Source organism: Myotis myotis, unplaced genomic scaffold, assembly GCF_014108235.1.
Source record: "Myotis myotis isolate mMyoMyo1 unplaced genomic scaffold, mMyoMyo1.p scaffold_m19_p_30, whole genome shotgun sequence".
Lineage (NCBI taxonomy): Eukaryota > Metazoa > Chordata > Mammalia > Chiroptera > Vespertilionidae > Myotis > Myotis myotis.
This window is the reverse complement of record NW_023416336.1, coordinates 829,183-848,850: the sequence shown is the minus strand read 5'-3', so window position 1 is coordinate 848,850 and position 19,668 is coordinate 829,183. Positions and strand designations below refer to the sequence as shown.

Here is a 19,668-nt window from a genome sequence, read left to right as displayed (position 1 = left end):
CGCACAGATGCTACATCAACTTCTTAGGAACTATCAGATTTTTTTTTAAATTTTTAATTTAGGTAGTCCCTCACTCCTGGATGAAAAATGTTTCCCTTTCAGTTCTGGCATTCTAATTCCAGGAAGTCCAAGCCCCGTTTTGCTTTGTATTAGGGATTTAAAATTTGACAACTAAATTAAATGCTTGTTTTGGAATAGGTATAAGGACTGAAGAATAGTGGGGCCACCTTAATAAACCAAATAAATAATAATAACAACAAAGATCTCTCTACTAAGGCTCTTATCAATTGTTCTACATTGTACTTTTAAATACTATTCATTTAGACGTATTTCCACGATGCCTTAGTAAAAATGATATCTACAACTATTACTAGGGTTTCTTCAAAAGGTGCTGTTCCCCACCTGGACGTTCTATCCCCTGGAAATAAAAGTATTAATGCTGGCTAGAGGTCCAGGCTAGAGGCCCCACGCAGAAAATAGGAGCTGTTTCAGATGAAAAAAATTTAAATACCCAGTGCAACTGCTTGAGGTTCAAGTACACTCGTGTATGAACAGGAAGCACCGTGCCTAAATTCAAATATAAATCTTCCTTTGGAGATGTGGCTTTGGGGGAGAGGCCTGTCATGGTAAATGGACCCACGGGCTCCAAGCACCCCAGAGCTTTCTCTTTCCCTTTCTGGGGCCATCTACTCATCTCCAGACTCCACAGCGGCGAAGGCAAATCTGTATCTTGAGCTTCAAGCCCTGGATGGGACTCCCAACAAACATGTTCTGTTTGTCCTTCAGCAGCCCTCCTCTGTATAAACAGATGTGCTGGGAGGGGAGGGAGGGCCAGGGCTCTGCGAGGGTGGGAGGTCCGCTTTCGGGAAGCTTCCCTGCTGCAGCCCCCAGCACAGGGACAGGATGCATTCCTTGTCCAGACTGTGGAACTTGCAGTTCTTCCAAAGGGGCTGTTCCCTCCTCTCCTCCACCCTCCACCCGCACCTTTTGTTCCTGGGAATGCTGTCTGGATGGCTCCAGAGGCTCACTTTTGCCAGAGCAAACATTTCCAGCAAAGGCGTCTGCTAAGGAGATATTAGGGAGACAGATTTTATTTTTCCTCTCCAAATACACTGCGGACTGGGCTTCGGGAAGACAGCTCTTCTCACCTGTGCTTGTTCAGTCTCTTTGTTCTCCGGTAGCCTTGGTACTACCTTCGCCTAACGAGGGAGGCTTTTAGGGACCCGCGTTGTAAGCTTGTAAAATAACAATTCCGTTTTCTGGAACTATGTGGACAGTCACTCTGCTTTAATTTACTGTTTTACATTTTGCACATTAGTTACGGATGCTAATAAAGGAAGGACTACTTTTGAGCCGGGGGAAGGAAAGGGCGAGCATTTTGTAATCCAACTCCAAATAGGAAGGAATTCTCATTGGTCTTTTCTTCCCCTGCATGTTCACCAGACGGGGTTTGTTAATCCTCATGCACAGGTCAGGGGGGTGAGAGGGTGACACTCAGGCTTGACCCTGGAGGGATCCTGTGCCTTCTACCCAAGGGTCTAGATTTCCAGGGTCCCCAGTCAGTGGTTCTTCTCACTGAGGAAGAACAAAGGGGAAGAGTACCAGAAAGGCCTCCCCCGGCAGGAGTGGGGGTTTGGTGCAAGCGGTGGGACCTCACTACACTGCTCCGTACCGCTCTCTCCAGGAAACCTCGGGAATCCCCAGCGAGGTTCCCAGAGCTGTGTCCAAGGGCGGGAGGGTGGAGGCTCAGGAGGGTTCCCGGTTTGGGAGAAACAGATTTGGACATGGGCTTCTCAGCAAGTCTCTAAGAGTCGGGAGGGGGAAAAAAGGTCCTTTAAAATCAGGAAGGATAATAAGGACTTGATTTTTAAGAGCCACAATGACACTCTATCATCTTCCAGCTGACAGTGCGCCACTCTCCAGACTGGAATCCGGGCAGGAAGTTTGCAGTCTGCACCCAGAGGCCAGCCCCCTTCCCTGTAAGAAATACAAAGAGGGGGGCTTGGTTTCCAGGGACTGGCCAGCTGAAGGATGGTGGGGCCCCACTGCAGGCCGAGCTGCAGGTCCGGACAGGAGAACTAGCCTCCCGGTCCCCTTTATTTCCTTTAACTTACTGACTCCAGATATTTTAAACGGTTTGTTTACGGCGCTGCTGGAGGCGGCACAGTTAACTCTCACGGGCCTGGGGCGTCGGGAATTTCCCGGCCGCGACTCCAGGTCTGCAGTCCCCGCCGCCAGGGCGCCCGGCGGGGTCACCGTGATCCTGGGCCCTAAAGAGCGGGCCGGCCGGCCGGGCGGCGGGGGTGCACCGGCGGCCTCTCAGCATCCCCCGCCCGCTCCCTGCCCCAGGCGCCCCGGAGCGGCCGCGGGGCGGCGGCGCGGGGGCGCGGGGGGCGGCGCGGCCTGCGGGCGCCGCGGGACCCCGAGGGGCGGCGCGGGGAGCGCAGGGGCGCGCGCGGGCGCGGCTCGGGGCTCCGGGTGCGCGCCTCGGCCTCGCTCGCGCACACGCGCCTCCCAGAGGAGAAAGAGGCGGCGGCGCGGAGCGGCGGGGGCAGCGGGCCGGGCGCGGGGCGGGGAGGAGGAGGGGCGCGGCGGCGGCGGGGCGAGCTCGCCGCTCTCCCGAGTGAGCCGGCCGCGAGCCGGGAGCGGGTGAGTGTGGCCGCTGCCGCCGCCGGCCCCGCGTCAGGGGCGGGGGCGCGGGGAGCCCGACCGGGGTGGGGGGTGCGGGGGGCGGCGGCGGCCCGGGCGCAGCTGGGATGCACCTTGAGCGCCGCTTTTCGTTGCAGCGCGGGCGGCCGGAGCCTCGGCGGCGGCGGCGGCGCTGACACCGACACCTCCCACCATGGACAGCTTCGACTTAGCCCTGCTCCAGGAATGGGACCTCGAGTCGCTGTGGTGAGTCCCACGCCGGCGGGCGGCCGGGGCGGCGGGAGCGACGGGGGCCGCGGCCCGACCTCACCTGGGCCGGGGGCTGCGCGTGGGGGTGGGGTGGTCCGGCGCCCGCTCCCTCCCGCCTCCCCGGGCGGACGCGCGGCCGCTTGCCCGTCTCCTTGCCCCCTTTCCAGTCTCCTCGCCCGGTGCCGCCCGCCCCAGCCCCGGGGCTGGGGATCTGGGGAGCTAGGGGCAGAGCGCAGCCATGGAGAGAAAAGACAGAACCGCTTTCTAGAACGTGTCACTAGTGCCGGATCCACCCTGCGACCCCCGAGCCCCGCTCTCTCCCTCCCTCTCTCCCCCGAGTCCCCTCGCCCCTCTCGGGTGCACACCGCGACCCCCTGGAGTTGGGCTGCGGGAAGCGCCGGTGGAGGATGCTCCCGCCAGGGCGCGCGGCGCCGGCGCCGGTCCCGGCGGCTCCGTCCTCTCTGCCCCTCCCACCCACTCCCACCCGCGATGGCAGTGCGCGCAGGGCAGGGCGAGTGTGTCTCCGTGCGGGAATTCCAGAGGCCTCGGCCCAGGGGACCCATTTCCTCGAGGTTCACCATTCCCGGGGGCCCTCTTTGCACACCTCGCACAGCGGTCCTCTGCCCCCCTCCACCCACCCGCGCCGCGTGCAGCTCTCGCGCCAGGCGCGGGCGGCCTGGGAGCCTCCGGGTGCGGTGCTCGGCTCTCAGGTTGGGGAGCTGCTGTGGGTAAATCGCCGCTAGAAGCAGTTTAATTCCGGTTGCTGGTGTTTTAAAAACCTCATTGGCTGTTTCAACATCCTTCTTACCGGTAACCCCCCTCCCTCTCCGCGCTCCCCCCAACCCCAATCGCCTAAAATGTTTCCAACCAGCCCTATTCAGGTGGTAAAATTACTGCATGCATATTATTCCTGGAGGAACTTGTGTTCTGTTTAATATTTACGGGAATGAACATCTGCTGAAACAAGCATATTAACTGCACCCTATTCTGCCCTGCTTATTGTAGAGCTGAGTTGTTTTTTTGTGTTTTTTTTTGTTTGTTTAATTCCGTAAAGAGTTCACACGTGTCTACAACTCCAAGTGGTGTGCACATGAATATGCAATGTACAGTTTTAAAGCTCAACTGCTTTATGATTTGTAGATCGTCGAGATGATATATGGATGGATGGATGTTTCCAGTGATTTAGGTTTCTAGTGACTTTTATCTTTCTGAAGCCAGGTGTCACGCACTTGACACAAAGCTAGCGTGTTGTGGAACAGTTTCTTATAAAATACATGAGGATGGACCCTAATGTAATAAAACTTTTATATATTACACTGTGGGATATTGGGAACTTCAAAGAGCCAGTGTAAAATGAATATGAAACATGTTATTACCCTATAAAAGTTGCTAATTACTGTGTTGTTGCTCCAGGGTTATTTCAGCCTTTCATTTACAGATACCTATTATTTTACAGGTTTACATTTAGGAATGCTGGTTTCTGGCACAAATTCAATAGGTTTCTAGAAAGAAACTGTGCTTTAAAAGTGACTTTTGGAGTTTTCCAGTCGTAGGGAGAGACATTGTTTTGGCATATTTTTAATGCAGCTTGTCTGCTTGCTGGTTCCAATCGAAGCCCCCTCATGATTTTTACAAGTAATATTTTGTGGGCTTTTCCAGCACAGGGCCTCAGCCTACTTCCCTTTGCGGCCTTAGTGCCCCGTGAGCTCCCTGGAGCACACTCACACAATAAATATCTGTTGAGTTGACTTGAAATTTACATTAGCTACAGTATACTCACTATTTTTAAAAGTGGAAAAAAAATCATTTTTTCAAGTCGCTATACATTCAACCAGATTTAACCAATGCATTAATTTCTCTTTGGCTTATGGAAGTGTACAGACTGTACACTTATGAAAGTGCGTGACTGGGAGTCTTTCTAGTTTGCAGATGTAGAAATTACATTTTACAAAAGCTTATATGTTTCTGATAAAGATAAACTCCTTGAATGCATTTTAACAGAGACGTTTTCTGAGTCATGGATACATTTTTGGATGGTATTTTCTAACTAAATTTTATGGTTTACTTTTAAGCTTATAAGTTTTTAAGTTTATGACTTACTTTTAAGGTTATATATAGATATCCAAAATAACTAACATTTGTGTGTTTTCTGCATGTCAGACATTTTCATATGCATCGTTTGCTTATTTGAATCATAACAATCCTAGAGATGACAGCCTGTAGTAGTCCCATTTTATAGGCAAAGAAATGGAGGTCTGAACTGTTAAGTGACTTACTGAGACTGTAAAACAAATGGACATTTAGTGAACACTTACCACTTATCAAATACTGTTCTAAGTATATTCCATGTTTTAACTCTGTTCTAAATACATTACATGTTTTTATGTCATTTAATCCTCACAACAAACAACCTTAGGAAGCAAGTACTATTATTATTCCCATTTTATAGTTTGGGAAAATGAGGGTGGGGAAGATCAGGTAATTTGCCCAACATCACATATCTACAACTAGAGGACCTATAGTCAGATGAGGCATTAATTTCAAAGCTCAGTTTTCTAATTTAAAATCCAGTGCAGTTTCTATCATACGGCTGATGTCTCCCAGTTTATGAGGCTAAAAAATTAATTAAATTAATTACAAAACAAAATTTTGATGGACTTGAAATTAAGGTTTTTGTTAAAATATGAAAGAAAGAGAAGGTCAGAGCCCTAAATGATATTGATCTAAAACTAAAAATTTGAAAACGAAATACCAAGATTTAGGAAATTATGCTTATTGTATCTGAATTAACTTATTACGTATATTTTAAATATATATATAAATTTAATATGAATGTATATAACGTAAATATATAAATTTAAAATAAAGAGCATTAGAAACTTCTTCCTTTAGTTCATCTTAGAAAAACACTTTTCTTTGGAGCGGTACAGGTTAGTGGAAAAGAGACTTGTATTTTAATCCTTAATAATTTTTTTTTTCTAATTGGTGGGCATCATTTTCCAATAAAACAAATTGCAGTTTGTTAGTTAGGTCTGTAGTTTTGAACCTTCAATAGCTTAGTCTAGTGGTCACAGAAAGTGTCCCAAGATGTCTGTATAGACGTTATGAAGAGAAAAGCTCTGTGCATAGAATATGATCAATATAGACAATTAGTTGATAATTCATGAACCATCTCCTCTGGCTCCTTACCTCCCCCCCCACCCCCCACGAACACCTATCCTTATGTTTCAAGAGAGGTCTTTTGACCTCCAGATAGCCATTTCAACGTTTCATTTCAGCCATACCTTAAAGTTGAGAAGAAATTTCCACTTCTGATTTGAAGCAAGAGTGGACAATGTGGAACAGGTTGAAGACACTCACTCTCACCAGCTCCACATCTGCTGTGGAGGTGCATCCCCTGAAGAGTCTGGGGTTCAGTCATTCAGTTGCTCGCAGGGGCAGATATCCACAGGAGCAGGGTCCCAGCCTCCCACACCTCCCTCCCTCCCTTCCTTCTCCCTGCTCTTCACCAGCTTCTCATCAGCTGGGCATGTAAGCCATTCCTCAGGGCCTTTAAAATAACGTCCATCCTTATAACAGGCTAACGGTTGCTTTTACTCATTTAACAAATATTTATTGATCATCTCTTTAAGTACAAGACCTTGTGCTGATTGCTGTAGGGGATACAAAGATGAATAAACCGTGGGTTGATATGTTATCGTCTAATAGGGGAATGAGAAGGGTGAAAAGGGAAGTTCTGAACATTTTTTATTCAGAAGACAGAAAGACCACACTTGGGACTGGGGTGGGTGGTGGAGGAGGGAAAGAGGAAAAATTGAGTTAAAAAAAAAAAAAAGGCTTCCATGGAAAAGGTGGCCTTTGAACTAAGCCTTGGAAGATGAATGGAATTTTTACAGACGGTGGGGGTGGGGGTATTGACAGGACATAGAGGCATCTTGGGCAAAGAAAGAGCTTGAACAAAGGCTGTCATGATGTATCTGAAAGATCCTTTCATGAATCATGGTGGAATTACCTATACCAAGTATTTTAAAGATGCAGAACTTTGTCATCATGAGTTACTTTCAGTGAATGAGAAAAGTTTTCCAAAGTGAGCTTGGTCAAAATTCGATTTAATCTTCCTTAAATATAAACACAGTTTAGTTATTGGGGAGAAAGTCTGTCGGAGTTTAATAGTAAATATTCAGATTCCTCTGTACTACACTACCATCCCCAGTAGCTTCACATAGGCCGGAATCTATTTACTTTTGTTCAGATAGGCATTATATTTTATATTCTTTCAAATTTGAATCTTTGAAGTAATGAATGGATATTTTATACTCATAAATTTGTTCAATTTAATAAGCATTCATGAAGTATTAGGCATAGGATAGGTACTGTAGAGCAATGGCTTGCAAATGTTTCAGACCATCACTCACAGTAACAAGTACATTTAATTTAACATTGCAACCCACTATATTCGGGAACATACAAGCACATAACTGAAATAAAGTGTCACGGTTACACTTATTGGTACTATGTATGATGCACTGAAAATTTCTATTCTATTCTTTTTCTTTTTTAAAAATTTCCCATTCATGGATTTCAAACAAAAGAAAAGAAACCTCACAGTAGGGCAGTGGTTCTCAGCCTTCTGGCTCTTTAAATATAGTTCCTCATGTTGTGACCCAACCATAACATTTCCGTTGCTACTTCATAACTGTAATGTTGCTACTGTTATGAATTGTACTGTAAATATCTGATATGCAGGATGGTCTTAGGCGACCCCTGTGAAAGGGTTGTTCGACCGCCAAAGGGGTCTTGACTCACAGGTTGAGAACCGCTGCTGTAGGGGCTGCAAAAGAAAGGTTTTCTGGGAGCCTGTAGGAGAGTAGCCATACATATAAATATCTGCAAAAGCTGACTTTGCCCGTTTCAAGGACATGAGGCCACATCCCCTTGAGAGAGTGAGACCTTCATGGTTAACTGGCATTTGACATGGATTTGACTGGCATTTGGCATACCATGGAGGTGTAGAAGTTCAGGAGGAGAAAATTAAAGGGAGGAAGGTCCTTCGGAGGGAAGACCATGACGAGGAATAAGGGCCGAGTGAAGGTGGAGGTGAAGTTACTACCAGAAGCAGGGTGGGAATGCACTGTGCTCCTGCAGGGAGCGGGGGCATAGCAGAGCACTAACAACTTAGTCTTCAAATGATGCCTCCCCGTGGTGCGTACTGACACACTTGGTCCTCTCAAGTCAACTGGCAGCTGACGGATGTGCCCAGGCCCTGGCTTCTTCCTGGCTTCCTTAGCCAGGCTTCCCTGGCGCTTCCTAGTGTCAGAAAACTGCCCCAGACCCTGCTCTTGACCCTCAGGTGCCTCAACTCCTCCAGCCCCAGAGAAACAAATATTTCGAGGCCTGCCCCATTCCTTTTGTCAGCCCTTAGAGGTCAAAGCAGCTCACCAGGCCACAAGGAGCAGAAGTGGCGGTGTCCGCCTGGTGGTGGGACCATCCCCTTCTCCTGGGTGAGCTGAGTCCGGCCTTAGTTCTACAGCGAGTGGTCTAGAGCAGTGATTTTCAACCTTTTTCAACTCATAGCACACAAAATATTAAAATTCCGCGGCACACCAAAATACATACTTTTTGCTGATCTGACAAAAAATAGGTATAATTTTGATTCATTCACCTCAGACGGCTGTATTGTGTTGGGTGTTGTCATTCTTTTATTTGACCATCTAAGGCAGTGGTTCTCAACCTTCTGGCCCTTTAAATACAGTTCCTCATGTTGTGACCCAACCATAAAATTATTTTCGTTGTTACCTCATAACTGTCATGTTGCTACTGTTATGAATCGCCATGTAAATATCTGATATGCAGGATGGTCTTAGGCGACCCCTGTGAAAGGGGCGTTCGACCGCCAAAGGGGTCGCGACCCACAGGTTGAGAACCGCTGATCTAAGGGGAAAGAGGTCAGTGCCCCTGACTAAATAGTCAGGTATTGCGTGTTTTAAACACTCTTATGGCATACAAGTGAAAAATCACTGATCTAGACCCCTGCAGTGGGCGGCACTCTCATTGGCTAGAAGAGGTGGTGTGATTGGCTGCGGTACTCTAATTGGCTGAGGAATTCCCCCCCCCTCCCCCCCAGAGGCCCAGGCCGCAGAAAAGGATCTCAGTATGTGTGGCCTGAATACAGGAAGTGGGCAGAAGTTGTTCATTTGGGAAATACATAATACAAGAGTAAACGCTGTGTTTCATGGACTCACAACTGTAAACCTACTTTTGCCATCCCTATGTATATCCAAGAAGAGTGGCTTCCAGGCTTCGGGCCTGTGGGCTGCAGCCTTGAAGGGGCAGGTGGCCAGCATGGAGGAAGCAGGGATATGTGGATGGGAAGCAGTGAAGTGAGGGGGTCAAGGAGCCGAGTGCTGTATCCACCCAGCGCCAAAGGTGGTGTGTTTTGGAACAAGCCAGGTTCGTGTGTGTGTGTGTGTGTGTGTGTGTGTGTGTGTGTGGGGGGGGGGTGGGGGGGTGGCACGCAGGGCTGCCAGGATAACAGGGAGACTGTGTTGGATATACAGATGGGTTTTAACCAAATGCCTTTTGATGACGCTAAGGATGAGTCTTGCGTGGGGAAATGACTCCTTCCTGTGTTCCAGATCTCTTGTGAAAATGTGGGAGGGTTATAAAATGCTAGGACTCTATTTTGGGAGAATGTCCCTCTGAACTAGAGATGGTCGAATCAATGACACTTTAGGTTTAGCAACTTGAACCAAAGGCCCTTTGGCATAATCTTGATTATAGTAACAGTCAAATTAGGAAAAAAAATTAATCTCTTAAAATAGAATGCAAAATTTTTTTTGTGTGTAAGTGGAGTTTGTAATCTAAAATTTGCCTGTTTAAATTCTCTTTATTTGTGAATAAAGCCTAAATGGCAAAATCAAAGCCATAAAAGGCAATTTTAATATCACTTAAGGCTAACATAATGTTTCCTTGTTTTATTTCAAAGTGAAATCTATACAACTTATATTCAGTGTTGCCTGTTCCCTTTTGTTTGGGAATTTAATTGAGGTTTCTGAATTCAACTGGCTCCAGTCTTGCTTTCTTTTTGGCCCTGGGCAGCTCACGATTTTTCTCATTTCCTATTCTCAGTCGTGGTTTAATCACTTTTAAAATGACAGCACTTATGCTGGCCTACCTCATAGGGTTGTGATGTTAAGTAATAAAAGCGTCAGTTGCTTCGTGAAGGCCAAATGTAGTTCTGTTATGCCCTTTGCTTCACTAAAAAAAACACCTCTTTATCATAAACAAAGGAAGATACAGAAAGGCCACATTGGGTCCGGTCACCATCCGGTGGAGTTCTTTCTCTCCCTGGCAGTGGGACCCGGGAATGTTTTTAAGGAGAGATTGGTGGTTTTCCTTCATTGTATGTCATAGTCTAGCAGACAAATACTCCCTTGCTTATGGTTGTACTACTAACATATGTAGATATATTAACCATTACATAATCTTTGATGTTTCACTGAGAATGTATTGAATTACTACCCATTACATCAAATGACTTCATCTGGCACTGTGGGTCTCATTAAATTATGTCAGGCTAATCATAATTCAGTTTCAATAGAAACAGAATACAGTTCTACCAGGATAGGAGGATACCACACCATCCAAGATACTAAATGGGGTGAGCCTATGGAAACTTAACACCTGGGGGGGGCCTCAGACTGATTGAAGGAGTTGGGTTGCTCAAGGGCACAAGGAAGATCAGTGGGTGTGACAGTACCTAAAAGGGAGGTGACACCTCGGTTTTAGAGGTAACAGTTGGCTGTCTCTAGGAGACTGTGGACCCCCTGCCAGGAACTTTTGGAAAGAGATTCCTGGGTAAGTGGACCAGCAGTAATGGGTTATCTCTGAGAGTCCTCCCACTTTCAAAATTCTACAGCCGTTCCAATCATAGGGTTGCAGAATCAGAGAGTGCAGAAGTCATTCATTGTGTGCACTTGTGTCTTTTCCCCTTTGTAATTTCTCCACGTACGTGTGGAGAAAGGCAGAGGGTACTCAAACTTCTTCACGGAATTTCTGCCCAGCAGGTTCACTGTTGGCTGAGGTAAACACAATGTCTGTAATTTGGCAACCACACTAACATAGCAACTCAGTTTAGAGTTGTGCGCTTACCTTGATGCTGAAAAATTGTTTTCCTTTTTATGGACAGGAAATTGGTTTTCAAAAATCCTCTAGAGTGCTATAATGCGAGTCTGTCTTACTTAAGTTTTTCTTGTCACACCTGTGCTGTTTACCTGAGTTATGAAGTGACAGAACAGATTTTCTGTCAGTGTTCATTGAAATGTTAATTAGTTACCTGATGGTTTAGCTAGAAAAGGGCTTTACTCTAGAACAGCAGTTCTCAACCTGTGGGTCGCGACCCCTGTGGGGGTCGAACGAGCCTTTCACAGGGGTCGCCTAAGACCATCGGAAAACGCATATATAATCACATATTGTTTTTGTGATTAATCACTATGCTTTAATTATGTTCAATTTGTAACAATGAAAATACACCCTGCATATCAGATATTTACATTATGAATCATAACAGTAGCAAAATTACAGTTATGAATTAGCAACGAAAATAATTTTATGGTTGGGGTTCACCACAACATGAGGAGCTGTATTAAAGGGTCACGGCATTAGGAAGGTTGAGAACCACTGCTCTAGTGGATCATCATCAGTTCTGGGTAAGAACCTGTTTTTGTTTTCAAATTTCAAAATATATTTGTTTTTCTATAAAGTATATTCTGAGGAAGAAGAGACCCAGGGTTTAGAAAATTGGTTTGAGTAGGTAGGTCAGTATACTCACTAGGCCAGTGTCTCCCAAACATGACTGTGCATCCAGGTAGCGTAGGGATCTCGGTAACATACTGGCTCTGATTCTGCATTTCTGATCAGCTCCCAGGTAATACCGCTGGTCCACAGACCTAACTTTGAGTAGCAAGAACTAAAGGGATATAAATGCCTTTGCAAAGAAGATCTTTCAAAATACTTTATTTTTTCCTCTTTATTGTGGGGCGGCTTTGTATAATAACATTATCATTCCATAATGCCAGGAGGTTACATTTAGATGCAGCATTTATTTTTGGGCGTCTTTCTGATATTTCTGATGAGTGAGGGGGTGGTTAATTGTATCCTAGTGGGGATATTGCAGGAAATAAAAACCTAAATGAACCAAGTTTGTGATAAATAGGCCAATCACTTTTACAGCTTGGCAGTTCTTGTCAGTCCTTCAAAGGCTGCTTCCTTCTGCGTCAGGAGGGAATGCTGAGTAATGGATAGCCTTACAGACACTTCTCGATTTGTCAGGAGTCTCACCATAGCTCCTGTAGGTGCCCAGGACTCAGGCCAAATGTCTGCGTTCTCTCCCAGCCATTCTCTCTTTGGGAGGGACTGGAGGGTGGGGCAGGAGGGGGCTGTGGGGGACCTGACATTGGTGTATGTGTGGGGGCAGCTACTTGCAGAATTACTGCACTACCCTGTGGCCATAGCAGCAAATTGCAACTTTCCCCCTGTCCTAGGGAAAATCACAACTCAGCTCCAAGTGGGACCAATGGCAAGGGTCAGGCACCTCAGATGGGACCTTCCATCCCCAGCCTGCCAGGCACGCTCTCCTCAGCCCTACCACAGTGCCTTAAGTCCATCAGATGGTCAGACTGAGCTGCAGTTTCGCGTTTAATTTTCAATCTTATTCCATTAGAAAAATATGTGCAGACAGGACTGATTATGTGAGCAAATATAGCACAATTGACTTTGAATGTGCTGTGAGATTGGCAGGAAGTTTATTTACTTTATCTTCTTAATGAGGGTTTGTATGTGTGCATGGGTGTGCACACACACACACGTCACATCATACACACACTTCCATGCTCTGAGATGGGCAGAGAAGACTGTTGCTAATAAGAGAAAGCCAGACTTGGTTTAAACAATTGTGGCTCTTTCAGGTTTGAAGGCAGCTGACTTTTCAGGAACACTGGTGACCGATTTAAAGCTTGCAGCCGTGGGGCACAGGTGACCCACAGAGGAAGTACCTGCAGTAGTTTTCAGCCCATTGTTTGGGGCAGTACTTCTCATTTGTGCTTCCAGTGGCCATAATATTGCCTTATACATCATAATCCAATATGTTATCTAATTGTATTTAGCCATTTCTTAGGATATGCAACGTTATGTTCCACCAATGTAACTTTTCTTCAGATTGGGAGGAGAGAGGGAGACTATTCCCCTCAAGTAAGGAGAAAGGTTGGGCTCACAGTGAAGAAAATAATGTGCTGCTGTTCCTTTGGTTTGTACTAATGTCATCAAATTCATGCATTTTCCTCACATTGGAGAAAACATTTTATTGGATATCAGTATATGGTACAAAGATGAGTAGCCAGGTGATTTGGACAACTCTTGGGGGGGAGAGGACTCTCTCAGGGCAGCAGTTTGCTCAGGTGGGTCCTAAGGAAAATAAATCCCTTTTTGTTCCTTATGAAACAACAACAACTGATGATGGTCAGGTAAATGCTGCACTTGGGTTACATTGCTCAGGATTTCGGCCTTGACTGAGAAGACAGCAGCCAGCATGGCCCTGCCTGCTCCCTGCTCCCTTTCATGCCAACTGTATTCCGTGGCAGGGAGCCCGTTGGTTCCTTCCTCAGAGCTGCTGAGGTGGAGCTGAGGACTGTACCTCAGGCTGAGAGGCAGGCGTCTTTACTGACCATGGACTCTGCACTTTACTGACATAGTTGAAGCCATGGTGGATTCACCTGTTGGCAGGTATAGCTCTAGAGACCCTCTGAGCAAAATATATGAGCTGTCTGTCATAGACCACAGCATCAGCAGAAATGGGAAGACCACACAACTCCAGTGAGCCGCCATATGAAATAGCCTTCTCTATTTGATGCAAAATCAAATGATTTACTACTTTACGGTGGTATACCAGTTGAACTCTAGCTGGGTAACTGTCTAGGACAGTGGTTGGCAAACCTCGGCTCGTGAGCCACATGCGGCTCTTTGGCCCCTTGAGTGTGGCTCTTCCACAAAATACCCCGTGCGGGTGCTCACGTACAGTGCGATTGAAACTTCGTGGCCCATGCGCAGAAGTCGGTTTTTGGCCTGGGCGAGTCTATTTTGAAGAAGTGGCGTTAGGAGAAGTGGGGGGTGTCGGTCGGGCGACGGGAGACGCGGCACAGGCGGGCCGCGGGATAGGCAGCGCGGGGGAGGCGCCAAATATCAACGGCACTTAAACTGTATAGGCAGGTTAATAACAATGCACCTACCTGTATAGTTTCAGTTTAAAAAAGTTGGCTTTCAAAAGAAATTTCCATCGTTGTACTGTTGATATTTGGCTCTGTTGACTAATGAGTTTGCTGACCACTGGTCTAGGAGGACGGCTTTAGCCTGGCCTGTGTCGTCAGGGCTCAGGTTAGCCCAGCCGTGGGCAAGCTATGGCCCGCGGGCCAGATCCTGCCCGTTTGAAATGAATAAAACTAAAAAAAAAAAGACCGTACCCTTTTATGTGATGATGTTTACTTTGAATTTATATTAGTTCACACAAACACTCCATCCATGCTTTTGTTCCGGCCCTCTGGTCCAGTTTAAGAACCCATTGTGGCCCTCGAGTCAAAAAGTTTGCCCATCCCTGGGTTAGACCCTAACCATTAGGGTGACATAGGTGAAGTCCATGCTGTGCCTGAGCACCACTGATCATCTGCTGTGGGTGCTTGGAGCTCGGCCAGGTGTGTGTAGAGCCTGCTGAGTCTTTTGGCTGCTCAGCTGGTGCCACATGGACTCTCCTACTTGTTTCTTTCATTGAAGATAGGTCCTTCCCAAGAACATGGCATGGCCTCTTCTGAGAACTACACCTCTTAGGGCTGTCCTTTAGAGCATTGGCTCTCAACCTGTGGGTCGCGACCCCTGTGGGGGTCGAACGACCCTTTCACAGGGGTCACCTAATACCATCCTGCATATCAGATATTTACATTACGATTCATAACAGTAGCAACATTACAGTTATGAAGTAGCAACGAAAATAATTTTATGGTTGGGTCACAACGTGAGGAACTGTATTTAAAGGGCCAGGAGGTTGAGAACCACTGCTTTAGAGTGTTTGTCTTTTAATAACATAGAGTTTAATCTTTTAGGATGTGCAGAATACCTGAGAAAAGTCTTCTATGGGGAAGCCAGTGAATTTTACCTACTACCTAGCCACCCTTCCTTTCCCCTTCCTTCAACTTGAATGAAACTTCAAGGCTAAGTTAATAAGTTCTGAGTATGAAAATTAAATATTTAGTCTAAAAAAAGAAAGTATAATACTTTAGGTTCTAATATTTAGGTAGATAATAAGTTACATAAATTAAATTCTATTCTTTTCCTTACTCTTACCCTTCAGCAGGACAAAAGCAGTACTTAAAATCCTAAAATATTATGTCTAATAATGTAAAATAGTACTGATGCTTTAAGCTGCTCTTTGTAATTTCCTTCCTCTAGATTTATAGGTTTCTAAGCTGAGATGAACAACTATTTTTTTTAAAAAAAATAAGTTTTCATTGATTTCAGAGAGAGGAAGGGAGAGGGAGAGAGGGATAGAAACATCAATGATGAGAGAGAATCATTGATTGGCTGTCTCCTGCATGTGCCCTGACTGGGAATCAAATTGTGACCTCCTGGTTCATCGGTCAATGCTCAACCACTGAGCCATGCCAGTCGGATGAGATGAACAACTATTAATTGAGCCAGACAGAAGTGAATAGACCACCTTGCTAGTTCTTGATGTATTTATACTTTAGCCTGTAACAGATTATTTCAGATACTCTCTGTAGAGTTTTTACATACTGTAATAGGGAGTCCTAATGAGTACATAAAAGGGTACTCTACCCAGTATGGAGTTTTAGGGAAGAGTTCTTGGAGGAAGTAACTTCTATTTTGAGTTTTAAAGGATGGATTAGAGTAAGGCAGAGAGCAGGAGGGGTGTGGTAGGTGAAATAATGTCAGCAAAGGCAAACTGGTGAAAAAACAAGTGTGTTGTGAACAATAGCAGTGACACGGGTAAGTGCAGGTCTGGAGCATTAGCCGTAGGAAGGGACAGAAAATGAGTTAGGGAGATGGAGGCCAGGGGTTAGAGAGCCCTGCATGGCATTCCAAGGAGCTTGCACATTTCCTAGTAGGTGATGGCCTGCTATTGAGGGCTCTGAGCAGATGAACACAGTGGTCGCATTTGCGTTTTATTATTTCTGGAAGGTGTTTTATATGAATGAATCTGGTGACTGGGGGATCAGAAGGTCAGTCAGGGATTGATGGTGCTTAGCCCGGGCCAGTGAGGATGGAGAGGAGGGGAAGGGTTAGAGAAGTGTTTAGGGGATGACATTTGCAGAACTTGCTGATTGACAGGGTGGGGGAAATGAGAGGTGATAATGGGGCAAAGATGCTTTTAGACTATTCAGCTTGTAGGATGAGGTAGGGAGTATAGGAGGAGGAGGAGGAGGAGGAGAAGGAGGAGCAAGCTGAGTGGGGAAAGGTAAAGTGTTTGGATTTGAATATGTTACCTTTGAAGTGCCTGTGGGCCATCCAGGTGAAATTGCCTGCAGAAAGTTTGCTGCATGAAAATGGCATTTAGGAAGGAGGTTAGGACAGAAATAAAGATTTGGGAGTTATCATCATACAGCTGCTGGTGACAGCCGTGAAATTGGACACAATTATCCAGGAAGAGTGAGGCGAGAACGAGAAGGAGGCTAAGGACACTGGGAGGGCAGTGAGGGGAAGGGAGTTTGAAAAGAAATCGTCAGGGAGGTGGAGACCATGAGAGAGTGGAGTCCATGGTCAGCAGCTTTAGAGCTGTCACCTGACATGGAATGGTCGAGGTGGCCTGTGGAGTCAGCAGTGTCGGCAGTGGGGGTGAAAGAATTAATGGGAAGTGGGGGAGTGGAGACCGAATGTTCTCACTCTTGAGGGAAAAGGTGGGCAGACTGATGGAGGAAGGTCTCAGAGAAGGAAGTGGGTGGGCCAGGTGCAGAATTAGAGCATGTGGGTGGTTGTATGTAGATATGTTGGGTAGTGGACACTTTTAAAAATCGTCTGTGAGAACCCTGGCCCGTGTGGCTTCGTTGGTTGGGCATCCTCTCATGCATGGAAAGGTTGCTGGTTTGATTCCCGGTCAGGGCACATGGCCAGGTTGCAGGCTCAATACCCCAGAGGGGGCATGCAGGAGGCAGCTGATCCATGTTTCACATCAATGTTCCTTGTCCCCTCTCCCTTCTTCTTTCTCTAAAATTCAATAAAAATATATTTTAAAAAATCTGTGAGGAATAGAAGTTTCAGAGAATGGAACCACAGAGAAGAGGATAGCCTCAAATATTAGCCTCTGAAATGTCGATGATTAGTGTTTCATAGCTATTTCTGAATCAGTGACTAATGAATGGAAAAATCTGTGTAAATCACTTTAGCATAAATTTATGTCATACCATCCATAATTTAATTAGCGTCTTTATAAAGTAGTTTTGATTCAGAAGTAACTGGATGAGGCTACAGAGCCAGGAAAAGTCAGTGGACTTTTCTAACTGTGGGCTATTTAAATGGACTTTTTAAAAATCGTTTTCAGACACACAAGACTGACACGTGCCCTGTCATTTAACGGCAGTAACTCCTTAGATGGGCACTTAGCCCATCTGGCAGTAAACCAGTCCCCAGACTCACACTGTCCCTGGGAGCTACTACCATGACCATCCTGAGCACGGTGCCTGGTATTAAAGTGATCTACAGCCCTGGCTCATGTGACTGAGTTGGTTGAGCCTTGACCCATGCACTCAGAGGTGGCAGGTTCCAGTCCTGGTCAGGCCACATGCCTGGGTTGTGGGCTGGATCCATCGAATGGGTTGTGCAGGCAGTAGGTTTCTTCTATGTGAGGAAGTGTAGTGAGCCCTTTCCCAGTACCATGTCTCATTTTATCTGCATAGCCTGTGAGGTAGGTCCTGTTAGTCCACAGTTTTTAGAGAAGGAAACAAAGGTGCCAAGTAACTTGCCCAAAGACCCACAGCTAGTTTGTGCCCAGGCAGTCCGGCTCTGGAGTCCTTACATGTGGTGGGAAGTCTGTCTCCCTGACAGAAGAGTGTGTGTGTGTGTGTGTGTGTGTGTGTGTGTGTGTGTATGGTCTACAACAGGTACAGTGAGGTATGTATGGAAAAATATCTTGACATCTTGAGATTTACGTTGGGCTTTTAAAATATATTTTATTGATTTTTAGAGAGAGAGGAAGGGGGAGGGATAGAGAGTTAGAAACATGGCTGAGAGAAAGACATCATCTATTGGTTGCCTCCTGCACGCCCCCTACTGGGGATGGAGCAGGCATCCTGGGCAAGTGCCCTGACTGAGAATTGAACCAGTGACCTCTTGGTTCCTGAGTAGTTGTGGGTCAACACTCAACTACTGAACCACACTGGCTGAACTACTTTGGGCTTTTTAACTTAAAATGAATAAATATAGAGTGTTAAAATTATTCTGTACTTTGGACTAATGGAATTTGTATTAAACAGGCTTTACTGTGCAAGGATTGTCTGTAATTCATTATAATTTAGGTACTGCTTTTTGTCAGTATTTAAAATGTATAAAATGTATATATCTCCTCTTAATTATTTGCATACTCATGAAAACACTAATTTGGCAAGTATTACTTGTGAAGAAAATGGTAACAACTGTTTATTACAGCTGGTCAGATCTACCGTAACACCTAAGTATAACTTTATTAATAACAATAATAATGGTACAGCAATAAAGCTAGGACAACTAATTTTACCTCTGAGACTAATCTGACATTGTGATTCTTTTTCATGTAGATTATTTTGCGGTTTTTGTTTTTGTTTTTGTTTTCTACATAAAAACCAACTGTTTCTTCTAGCTCTATGACTGATTCTGTAAAAAATGTTTCTTTGCCCACCTGGCGTGGGTCACTGATTGAGCATCGATTTATGAACCAGGAGTTCATGGTTTGATTCCCAGTCAGGGCACATGCCCAGGTTGTGGGCTTGATCCCCAGCGGGGGGTGTGCAGGAGGCAGCCGGTCAATGATTCTTTCTCATCAATGCTATTTCTATCTCTCTCTCCCTTTGTCTCTGAAATCAATAAAAATATATTTTTTTAAAAAGTGTTTCTTTGATGACATGGAAAGAGTAAATGGGCTTAATTTATGTCATGAGATATTTGGGTGAAGTAAATTTAACAGATTATTGGCTTAAGGAATTGTGACATATTGAAACCTGTGACAAGAATAACTTTAAATGTCGTCTTTAAAAATTCTTGAGAATAAGAAATTTTAAGGTAGCTTAAAAAGACACCATTGGATAATGGGAAGGGAAAGGGGCTGGGGGACAGCATACAGTGGGTTTAAATTCTGACTGAGACTTACTAGGTGTTACCTTAAACAGGTAACTTAACAACTCTCTGAGCCACAGTTTCCTCAGGTGTAAAATGGAGGTGTAATGCCTATGGCACTGATTTGCTATGAAGACTAGATGAGATAATATACACAAATAGCTTGGCCCATAGTAGGGCCTCAGTATATGGCACTTTATTATTAATTCTTTTTTCCCTTTGCATGGCTTCCTTCATGTAATTATATTCAGTGGTTATGTCCATTATGTTGCTTAAGGCATATTCAGAGGTAAATGTGAGTCACTTTTCCAGTTTGTATCTTTTTTAAAAACTGATACCTTTTTTTTTTTTTTTTTGAGGTCTGGCCTTGCGTTTATTTAATGACTATGGCAGATGGGTATGGAG

General features: G+C 45.5%; 1 protein-coding gene across 2 annotated transcripts in view; it reads left to right on the top strand.

Annotated features, from left to right (window-relative positions):
• The first annotated feature begins 2,568 nt into the window (after positions 1-2,568).
• Positions 2,569-19,668, top strand: part of AFF3 (AF4/FMR2 family member 3) — a 498,351-nt gene continuing 481,251 nt past the window's right edge. For both annotated transcript variants that reach the window (XM_036302283.1, XM_036302282.1), the window contains exons 1-2: positions 2,569-2,649; positions 2,787-2,895. In XM_036302283.1, coding sequence (XP_036158176.1) covers positions 2,843-2,895 — 53 coding nt within the window. In that variant the 5' untranslated portion in view covers positions 2,569-2,649; positions 2,787-2,842. The remainder of the gene's footprint in view (positions 2,650-2,786; positions 2,896-19,668) is intronic.